The sequence below is a fragment of the Leishmania donovani genome, chromosome 31 (assembly GCF_000227135.1).
Source record: "Leishmania donovani BPK282A1 complete genome, chromosome 31".
Lineage (NCBI taxonomy): Eukaryota > Euglenozoa > Kinetoplastea > Trypanosomatida > Trypanosomatidae > Leishmania > Leishmania donovani.
Window position 1 is genome coordinate 344,818 of NC_018258.1, and position 10,314 is coordinate 355,131.

The following is a 10,314-nucleotide window of genomic DNA, read 5'->3' on the forward strand; positions in this document are numbered from 1 at the left end:
CGACGGCGTTGCCGGGGTTCCCGTCTATAAGCGAGTCGCTCAGGACCTCGCCCTCCGCCTGTGCTGGAATAGACTCGCTGGGCTTGCTCATGCTGCTGCTTGTTGCGTGTCAGGGAGTGGTACGGGGTGCAAGATCGCTAGCAGCGGAGGGGGCGCTGCGCACAGGACGAGCCGGGGGTGGACCCCACAGTCGGAAAGATAAGAAAGACGAAAAGAGTACCGCACGCAAAAGACAGGGGAGGGGGGAATGCGCGTAGAAAACAACAAAGAAATCAGAGGAGGGAGCCGTGCGGCAGGGTAGGCGAAGAAACCAGCGTATATAGAGGAACCTACGCGGGTGTGATCGGCCTGGAGGAGGGAAAGGCAGGAAAGGGGCCGGGTGGGAAGGACAAGAAGACAGAGTGATGTATACGGGTCTGTGTGTTCGAATGAAAAAGGCACCCTGAGGTAGCGACAGAGAACAAGAAGGAAGAAAAACGTAAAGCGCACACACACGTAAAAAGAAAAGGAAAACACCGAAGCCGTCAAGCGTTTCACGGTGAAGGGGGTTGTGCGTGAAAGGGGATTGGGATAGACGGTCCCGGAGGGCGGGAGAAAGGGGGTGAGGGAAAAAGGGAGGGAAGAGTGGGGGACAGAAAATGAAATAACGACAGAAAACAACTTCAACAAACTCTTGAATGCGTTTTTCAGTTTTTAGTATGTGATTGCGTAGTGTTTTGTCACGTTTTTTTTTCTCAAAACTCTCTCCTGTGGGCTATCTATACGGAGAAAGATCGAGAGAGAAGGATGCACCAGCGTTCTGGGCGTTGATCTGTCTTCTGTGTTCCAAGAGGGCAAACACAGAGGAAAGCAGAAATAATTAGAAAAGAGCGGAAGAGACAGAGCGACACGAAAGGAGAGCGCGAGTGAGCGATAGGCGAATGTGTGTATCGGGAATCGCGGCTTTTATCGTGCTTGTTATCGTCGAGTGGGCGGGAGAGAGAGAGAGAGAGCGAGGGCGTGAGCTATAAAGAACGAATAGAGGAAAACAAACAAAAAAAATAGAGAGGAGATGGGAAGGGCGGGAGAAAACAGGCATTGGGGAAGGGTTGGTGGCACCTTTTCAGTGAAACCGCCGAGAGAGGCAGAGAGCATGCAGAATCTCACGAAGATCATGGAGAATCTCTTGAAATAGCCTCGGGCTCAGCGCAGTTGTGCCATGAGCGATAGCGGCCACGCGCGTTCAATGCTCGCGCAGTTTTACATGGCAGCATCTGAGTCGATGCTTGGGCGCGCTCTGATTTTGCGATTGCCGTCTATGAAAAAAAAAAGAGAATCGGTTTGACGACTCGAAGAAGCAAGAAACATCAAAACGCCGGCATCACGCCCCAACAAGGGCAGCAGCACTACCAACGGCTCCACACCGGTGCATGCGAGGCGCACAAACGGAAGACAGTCAGGCAATGGGGATTGCAAGCACCCAAAAGAAAACGAGAATTCGCATACATGACGTTTAGAGAAGCGACAGTCAAGGGAGAGAAGATGCAGAGTTGGTGGGAGCAATATGCTCGTTTCTGCGCTGAGCAACCTGCATGAGGGACAGGTATAGCATCTCCCCGTAACAGTCGCCGAGAGCAGCAATGGCAAGTTGAAAAACGACGCTTCCTTTAATAGCTCGTCCTGTCCATAGGCTGGTAGGGGTAGCGGCTAGCGCGGGCAGCGAACTCTTCGTTCCGGCGACGGTCCGCCTCAAACTTCTCTGAGCGGTACGTCGGCTGCGCTCGCTCCAAGCGCTCTAGCAACTTCGCGTTCTCCAGCGCAATCTTGGCCTGCTCCTGGTTGCGACGCCGCTGCGAGTTGATCGCCTTGTTGCAGTCACGCCACGGCTCCGAGGTGTCCACGCCCCCGCGGGTGTTCATGATGTGCACCATCTTCTCCACCAGCTTCTGGTTATCACGGTTCACCTGCTCCACACGCGCGGGGTTTCCGCGCATGGAGCCGATCGGCCTCACATAGGCGTAGCTATCCGGCATCGTATTATCAATGCGGCACCGCTGATTGTTCAGCCGTTCGAGATGTCTCCGATAGTTGCGCTCTCGCTCTCGCTCCACACACGCCATGTTGCCACTTCTCTTTGGCTCCATTTCGAAGAATGCACGGAGCACGTGGAGGACAGGAGAGTCGTGAGGTGTGTGTGTGCGTGTCGGAGGGAAGGAAGAGGGGGGGGGGCACGGGGAAGGAAAAATGACGGCGGAAAGCAGAACGGAGCGAGCGCCTGGGCGAGCTCTGCACGTCCAGCGAAGACGGAAACGCCACGAGCAAGAAGGCCGAAGAAGCGGAGTGACCCTCTGCAGGACAGCGGGCAGAAGCAGCAACGACAGAAGAAAATACAGCTCGACGTGCTCCCTAGGCTGCGCGCTGACGAGATGGAGGGCTCTCGCATCAGGTGGTGGTTTGCCGTATTGCACGCGAGCACACGAGACGTGCAGGAGTATGCGTGCAGAGGGAATCGAAGGAGTGGCATGGCAGTGTCGAGGTGAGCCCAAACGGAAGAGGAAGCGGAGAGAGGGACAGGCAGGGGAGGGTCAGTAGAGCGACAGCGCCCCTTTTGCAGGGGAGAAACTGAAAGACGTGCGCTGCGAACATGCCACAGTGATCCAGGCAATGCCTCTGTTGCCGTGGGTAACAACAAAAAGGTGGGTACCTGCGTTGCAGCGTGGGATTTCATATTCGCATGATGTCTGCGGAGTCTGTGCGAAGAGACGCTTTTTGGGCCCGCCGTCTACACCGCATGTTTGTTTCTTTGATTTGTTTTCTCCTGTGCACGAGCGGCACAGCGGCACACGTTTCAGATGGCTCTGCGTGGCTCGTGGTACTTTAGGCATACATGCCACACTACCGAAGTGTTTCTTTTATTGGCCAACGGAAAAAAAAAGAAAAGAAGCGCATACGGAGCAGCCGCTGCCATATAGGTGCGCCGTGTGCTTACGCTTGCGCAATCTCTGGGACAAGAGACTGCCTGTCGTGTACAACAGTGGATGGGGAAAACGCACGAAGCTGTTCAGAATACGAAACGTATTGCAGCCTGTGCCAAGAGAGAAAGATATAGAGGAACAGAAAGCTGGGAGAAAAAAAGTGTGGCGTCTTCTTGTCGATGTGGTTAGGGTATGTGCTGAAGTGTACAAACCTGTAGTGGACACTGGGGCTTGAACACCAGAGGAAGTCCAGAGCACGCTCCTTTATCGATTGGAGGTGTTGACCTCAATAAAAGCGGGAAAGGGCGAACGCATGTTCTGCTACGTTATGTAGCTGGCAGCATACCTCCACCATTTGCTGGTCTCTATCTTGTTCGTTTTGGTACTCTACCAATCACGCCAAGAGTACTCCAGCACATCACCATACATGTTCCATCATCAGAGCACGTGATCTTGCCTCGTGTGAGCCCTTACAAGCGCAGAGAGGAATGCGAAGAACTGAAAAGGACAGCAGGTATGACCACAACTGCGCCAACGTGGAGCGGAAGCGAAAAGAAAAGCGCGGCGCTCGAAACCCGACCGAAGTCAGTTACTCACGCACAAGCGCGGCACAAGCACGAAAAAAAAAGAAGCATAAAAACACTTAAGGAGAAAAAAAGGGATAGGAGTGCAATGCCTTCGCGCACGGGTTGCGTCGACCGAGAGCGGGCCTGTACGTGCGACACAGGCAAGCGTGCAGCTCGCTCGACAATCGCACTACTATCCTGGAAAAGGCAATCCTACATGCAGAGGACATTAGACGTTCTCTGCGACGCTCTTGCCGTTGCCGGGGTCGCTCTCCACCGCCGTCATCACCACGGACCCGGGCAGGTGCAGCTCATCAGGGCGCTTGTACGCAACGTACAGTGCCGCAATCACGCCAACCACCGTGATGCCGAGGCACACCCACACAAGCGGGAACTCCTCCTTGGACTTTGCCGCCGCCACCGACAGGCACGCGGCCAGGGCGACAATCAGCAGCTGCATCGCGGACATGGCTGAATAAAGGTGAACGATGTTCGGGAGGTGGCAGAGAGAAAAGTTTCAATGATGGCAAATGAGCGATTTTCTTTTTTTACTTCTGTATGTGCCTGTCGGTATCGGAGGCGTGGAAAGAAAGAAAGAGGGCTGAGAACACTAAATCTCTGCGGTTTGGCAGTGCGGTGTTGATGGGCGTGGTACGGTATGCGAGAGTACAGAGAGGAAAGAATCGATGCGAGAGAGATGAAGATGAATACGGAAAATCTTCAAGCAACGTCTTCAGCAGTCAATCAGAGGTTCTGTGGATTCCTTTGCCTTTCCTTTTTTCCTATGCTCCTTTTCCAAGGCCTCACACAGCAGATCTTGCAGTATAGAGGCTGTGCAGACTGTGCCTCACAATCCGAAATGGGGGGAAGGGGCTGTGACTGCGAGAACAAACTGTTTCACTTCTAGAGCACATGGGTTCCGTGCAAGGCGGAAGCACGACTGCGCGAGTAGCGCGCACACACGCACGTATACATTTATATGCATATACAGCGCACTCCTTACAGCGATCCCATCTCATTTGCGCACCTCGGTGTGATGGTGTGCCCCACGAGGTACAGCGATTTCCCACGGTGGCGACAGCCCTTGCACGTCCTGCACACAATGGTGCTCACTGAGAGGCGCCCCTCACCAGAAATGGCAAAGGAAGGAGGGCCAAGGACGACGCGATAAACAACAACACACAAAAAAGATCGCTTTTCCAGGAGAAGGGAGGGCATCCGCCGCATCTGCCGCATCTGCCCGGGCTTCGAAATGATGTGCGACGCTCCTATCGGGCAGCTCCACCGCCCTCCCCCCTTGGCCGTTGGGCGCCATACAAGCATCCCTTTTGTTCTACTTTTGGTGAAGCATGCGCACGAGACGGCAGGCTAGAGGGCCGCCTCCCATCCGAGGCGGCCAGGGGTGTGATGTGCACGTCAAACACGTGGAGAGAACAACGGCAGGGAACAACAGGGCGAGCCTTTTGCCACCTTGCGGTGGGCTACAGGGGGGGGGGGCAGGAGAACAGAACAGGAACGCAACAGCCTCCTCCCACACCCCCACTTCACGCACCTGTGATGTGAGGAGTATGTCTTTATGCCCTCCCATCCTACCGTCCTCATCCTCCATGGCAAGGGGACACCTCAATGCGCATGGTATCGTCAGGGTCCAGTGCAGCCCCCCCCCCCAACTCTGTACGTGGGCGGAAGCCAAGCAGCCCCCCTCTATACCTTCGAATGCCGAACCACCTCTGCCGGTGGCAGGGTCAAGTGCCTACGACGTTGGCAGGGTCAAAATAATGTATCGCTACTGATATCAGCGGCCAGGCCCTGGATGGAGTGGCTTCAGGGCGACCTGCGACAGTGGGCACACTCGTGCCATCCTCACGATGGGCAGGGTGTGCCAAAGTGACTCGAACGCACCTCACACGACCCTCGATGCGAACTGCTGAGGTGTGTGCCCGAGTTACCCCGAAGAGTGCGCCAGATGGCAACCGGCACAATAGAAGCGGCTGGGTGGCGACCTGCGAGGTGCCGGGCGGGTAGAGTTCCAGACAGGGGAGTGCCCCGGTGACTGAGTCGGCGCACTGCTGCAACGTGCGTGTCTCGGTTTACTGTGCACAACGCAAGGTGGCCCTGTGTCTGGCTGGGGGATACAGTAGCGGCTCATCTCATGCTCTACGGCAGCAGATGAACACGTTGATAGAGAAAGGCGAAACATCCGGAAGGCGGCATGACGTCGAGAAGATGCCTCGCTGATGAGCACAGGAAAAAGCGAAACAGAAGCAAAGACACAGCCGTCGTGTGACGGTTTGTGAATGGGGCGCAACAGCCGCTGTTACTGTTTCTGCTGCGGCCGCTGCTGCTGCTGCCTTTATTTGGCATCGTTCCCGCATGCGACTTGTGCACAGGTGTGATCGCTGGTGAGCTGTGTGCCTTCCTTTGCCCACCCTGGCACGGCAAAAACTTAAGAGCCGTCGTGAAACGCTCAACTATGCACTCCAGACGACGCAGGTCGACTTGATCAGCGACAGAACGCTTAGAGCATCAGCGACGGCAGAGGGCGAGATCTCTATGCATACGTCCACGGCTGCTTATATTACCTCCGGCTTGTCACAGACAGCCGCACAAAACGACGGAACCTGTGAGCGGATGAAACACCACTACACAACGGCCACATGCGAGAAGCCAAGGCGGAGACGCAGTGGAGAATCGAAAAAAAAAAACGTTTAAAATGACCGGATATGCGAAGAATAGCTGAAGCAGCACGGCGTCGACACTCAAAATTCAAAGCAAAAATGTGGAGAAAAAGAGAGACACACACGAGAGAGGGAGAGGGCCGACCGTGGCCGGGCACTCCATTGAAGAAACAAGAAGATATCAGTTCAGAACGGCGCCAGAGCATCGGGAGAGGGGAGGGGCGAAAAAAAGAGACAATCCGTCAGCACGCTCAAGCGGTAAGAGACTACATGGTAAGTAAAGTGTTCGCAACAGCAACCGCCCGCCATCCCCCCTTTCGGAAAAAAAAAACAGCCCGCGCGCATGGCTTCGAAAAGAGGAGGTCAGCAGGAAAAGCCAAACGTCGATCTTCTCAGCGGGAAGAGTTGAGAAGAGAGAGATAAACAAAGAAGAGACACGCGCAGTTGATCGCCCTTCTCTCGCTGTCGTACCGCACCGCCTCTGCAGTGTTGAAGAGGACTGCCTTAAAGCGAGTACAGTGAAGGAGAGAAGCGCTGTACAGCGCACACAGAAACACATATCGCACGGTGTCGGCGCCAGAAGGACACACCGCAGAACGTACGCGTGAACACGGCAAAAGCGCATCAAGACAAGCAGAAGATACTCGATCCATGTTGCCGGCTTCCCTGATATGCCGCAGCAGGTAGGGCTCTGCAGACGCCGTACCGCGAAGACCACGAACCAGATCATGCACGACCTTGCTGTGCAGACCAGATGAAGAAAGTCGGTCAGCTGCGCTGTCAAACTGGATGCAGGCTTGCAGAGAACCTATGCGGATTACTGCCGCCCCCTTCTTGGCGCAACATCATACACGTGGGTCCCACCGCTGAAGTCAAGGTCGGTGGTCACGTTAGGGCTATCCTTTTTTTTTTGCTCAAGCCTGCATTTTATGCTCGAATGCGTGCCATTTTCTTGTGCATCCGCCATCTTGAACACGTTTGTGTCTGCACGCAGGTTTCTCGACACGACGGTCGCCCATGACATGTCAGCCGGCCCTGCAGTAAGCAGCTTCGTCGGGGTAGTCGGCCATCGCAGATGCCTCAGTGACATTAGCCACGCGCATGCCCGCCTCCGTGTCGCGCACTCGGGTGCTTTTGACCGATGTAAAGCCGGGCAAGGCTCTCTCGAGCGTGTGCGGACTGCGCCCCGCAGCAGGACAAAAAACGGATTTTGTTTTCCCGGTCATGCACGTGCTTTGCAGCGGGTGGGGCATTACGCCCGCGGACGGCGAGTTCCTTTCTCGTGCACACGCAAGTAGGCATTGCGGGCGAAAGCAAGTGCGAGCGGCGCGGACTGAGCTTGCGACCCCCGCGCGCCGCACTTGAACATGTGACCATCATGTCTTTGCTAGCACAGAGTGCCTTGCCGACACTCACGATGGAGGCAGTCCCAACAAGGCCTATGGCGTCATGAGCCGTGCTAGTGCTACTCTGGGTGATACTGGTGCAAATCAGCTAAGCCATCTCTACTTGTGTCGCTGATCCCTCGTGACACCCCGCGCAGCTGCACATGCTGCGTCGAGACGATCGACTGCATTGGCCGACGTGCGATCCTGTCGCATCCGCTCCGTTGGAGCCGTAGGGGCTTCCATGAGCGCGCCTTTGCAATCGGCCGACATAGAACTGTGGTATTAGCGGCAATGGGTGCCATCCAAAGCCGTCGCAGAGAGCTGAGGCAGCTTACAAGGCACACAGAAAAGCTTCCCCCCCTCCCCCTCCCCCCAAGCGCGCAGTCGCAGCATTAATCTCCGAATTCCTCACGTCACCTGAGCTCACTTTCTTCGTTTTCTTTTCTTGCAACTCAGAACCTGCACACCTTTGCGCGTTGAATAAAGCCGCCACCGTCGCACAGCTTGGCCTCTTTCCACAGCGTCAGGCAGAGCAGCGGAATCTGTGCTTGGCTGACGGTCATGAGGTAAAACTGGGCTGCGAGGGAAGTCGCTTTCTCCCCCTTGCTGCTTCGGGAATGAGTCGTAGGTAAGCAAAGGTAGCGTCGAACAGTCGACGTAAGAAGCCCAGCAGGTGGCGCGACTAGCCGCTCAGCAGACGATGAGGGTTCGCCATCGTTGCTGTCGTTGCCACGCGGCACACTGCTCGACCGCAAGCGCTTGCTGGCGTTTCGGCTTTGGCGATTCTCCGATTTCTCCAGGAGTCCCCCCATCCCGATTATCTGACGGAGAGTCACAAGCTTCGATCGAGGCCTCGTTGGATGGCGTCCACGCGCCAGCGTCTTCCTTGAGAATGGCAGGAGAGCTGCCCGTCTTTATCGGGCCCCTTTGAAGGACAGCCTCCACGAAAGCGTCCCAGAAGCCGTGCCCGCGGTGACCCTTAACGAGCCTGCACAACGCCCAGCCACAGGACCGCGTAGCATCCCTCCTGCCCTGCCTAGGCACCGCGGTCGCACGAATTTGGGTAAGTCTTCGCCCCTCTTGGGCAGTGACCGTCATTCGCTTCGCCTTTGAAGGCACAAGGGGTACGAGAAATGGAAGCAAGAGGAGGTCCCGCACCGGCCGCTTCCCAGCCCTGAGCAGAGAGGAAGAGGCAGAGAAAAGAGAAGTTAGGGTACCTTCGGGCCTGTGTAGACGAAGGGCGGAAAAGGTGCCATGGAAGCGATGCCTGACGCTCCTCCAAGGAGGTCGCCCAGACGTCTCCGAGTACATGTTCCTCCGGCCTGGCGTAGGCTCAAGCATCTGCCCATGAACAGCACGGTGTGTGCACTTGCAAGATAGTGAGAGTACGCACTAAGAACCAGAGAGAGGGCCGCAGAGAAAATACGTTCTCGAGGAGTGGCTGGGCGATGCTCTCCAGAGCAGAAGGCTACTTTCTAAATTTCTCGCGTTTAGCTCTCGAGCGTTCCCAAAAAAAAAGTTCAGCAACAGCGCAGAGCACGCTTCGGAATATACATTTGGAAACAACACACATCACCAGCGGGCGGTGACGTGCTGGAGCAGGCGTGTAGGCGCTAGGTGGTCCTGTTTCCTGTGGCGGAAGCGGTTCTTTTCCGGCGCATTCGACACGTGCACACACCATTTCGTATCGACTCGCCGTCGCGCTTGGTGTTACAACAAGGAGCTGCGTGGGCAAACAAACGAAAACACGACACAGTGCGCTGTATATCTGCCTCTTTGTGTCTAGGTTACCTCGAACTCATGGCCATTACCCATGACGCAACAAAACCGATCACATGCCTGAGCAGAGGGCAGCTGCTGCACCACGCTTCCATCGTTAAGATGTCCGGCTCGAAAAGTCTTGTGCGTGCGGGGGGAGGAAACAGAGTTGAGGGCGAATGATAACAAAACGCAAAAGACAACTGCGACAGTGGTGGTGAGATCGGCTAAAGTACTAGGGGGAAAAATCGAAAAAAAAGGAGCCTAAGTCGCTTGCGCGCCACCAGTTAAACTCCAGTGAGCGACAAGAGGGGCGAGGGAGGGTTGCATGGAGAGGAAGGGGAAAGGTAGTTAAGAGAAGAGGGGAGCAGGAACCATTTATAGCCATTCCAACACGTCGAAGTCAAATGAAAAATAATACTCTTCCAACTTCCAACAAAAAAAAAGAAGGATGCCAATGATAAAAAGACGCGCACTGCACAAAGAGCCAAGGAATCGTGCGTGTGTGTCGGTGTGTTGTCATCTAACCAATTTGCTTGTTTACAGGTCAACTCGTGCATATGTCGCATGGCGATTGACATAGACACGACCACACTGACCGAGTGCGCCGAAGCAGAACAGCCGCCATCACAAAAAGAGAGACAATAGCCCTGCGCTATAGAAAAAACACAAGGCGGTTCATCAGCACGAGCATCGTCGAACCCAAAAACGTTTGAGGCGGAGAGTTCTAACAGGCGCACACAATACAAACCACGACATCGTGCGCACACAGAAACGGAGCTTTTCGCAAACGACACTGATCCACACGTACCCGCAACGCGACAGTAACCAAAAAAGCAACCCCAGCCACCAGCAGAAGAGAACAAAAAAACTTCTCCTTTAGTTCGGTCCGCCATGGCATGGGAAGGGAGACGGTGAGGCCCGTGGCAACAGCCGCTCATGTCGCGCCACTCACGCTCCGCAACGAGAA

General features: G+C 55.3%; 4 protein-coding genes across 4 annotated transcripts in view; all 4 read right to left on the bottom strand.

Moving 5' to 3' along the window:
* Positions 1–1,646: 1,646 nt before the first annotated feature.
* LDBPK_310920 (hypothetical protein, conserved) lies at positions 1,647–2,123 on the bottom strand (the record flags this gene model as incomplete). The annotated part of the gene is made up of 1 exon (XM_003863135.1): positions 1,647–2,123. The coding sequence occupies one exon, from the start codon at positions 2,121–2,123 to the stop codon at positions 1,647–1,649; it is 477 nt and encodes a 158-aa protein (XP_003863183.1).
* Positions 2,124–3,749: 1,626 nt separating this feature from the next.
* On the bottom strand, positions 3,750–3,980 carry LDBPK_310930 (hypothetical protein, conserved; the record flags this gene model as incomplete). The annotated part of the gene is made up of 1 exon (XM_003863136.1): positions 3,750–3,980. The coding sequence occupies one exon, from the start codon at positions 3,978–3,980 to the stop codon at positions 3,750–3,752; it is 231 nt and encodes a 76-aa protein (XP_003863184.1).
* A 4,058-nt stretch (positions 3,981–8,038) lies between these two features.
* On the bottom strand, positions 8,039–8,398 carry LDBPK_310940 (hypothetical protein, unknown function; the record flags this gene model as incomplete). The annotated part of the gene is made up of 1 exon (XM_003863137.1): positions 8,039–8,398. One exon carries the CDS (start codon positions 8,396–8,398, stop codon positions 8,039–8,041), a length of 360 nt encoding a protein of 119 aa, XP_003863185.1.
* Positions 8,399–9,631: 1,233 nt separating this feature from the next.
* Positions 9,632–10,314, bottom strand: part of LDBPK_310950 (sodium stibogluconate resistance protein, putative) — a gene marked incomplete at both ends in the record, with an annotated part of 4,662 nt that continues 3,979 nt past the window's right edge. Inside the window, one exon of the mRNA XM_003863138.1 lies at positions 9,632–10,314. This exon is cut by the window's right edge and continues 3,979 nt beyond it. Coding sequence (XP_003863186.1) covers positions 9,632–10,314 — 683 coding nt within the window.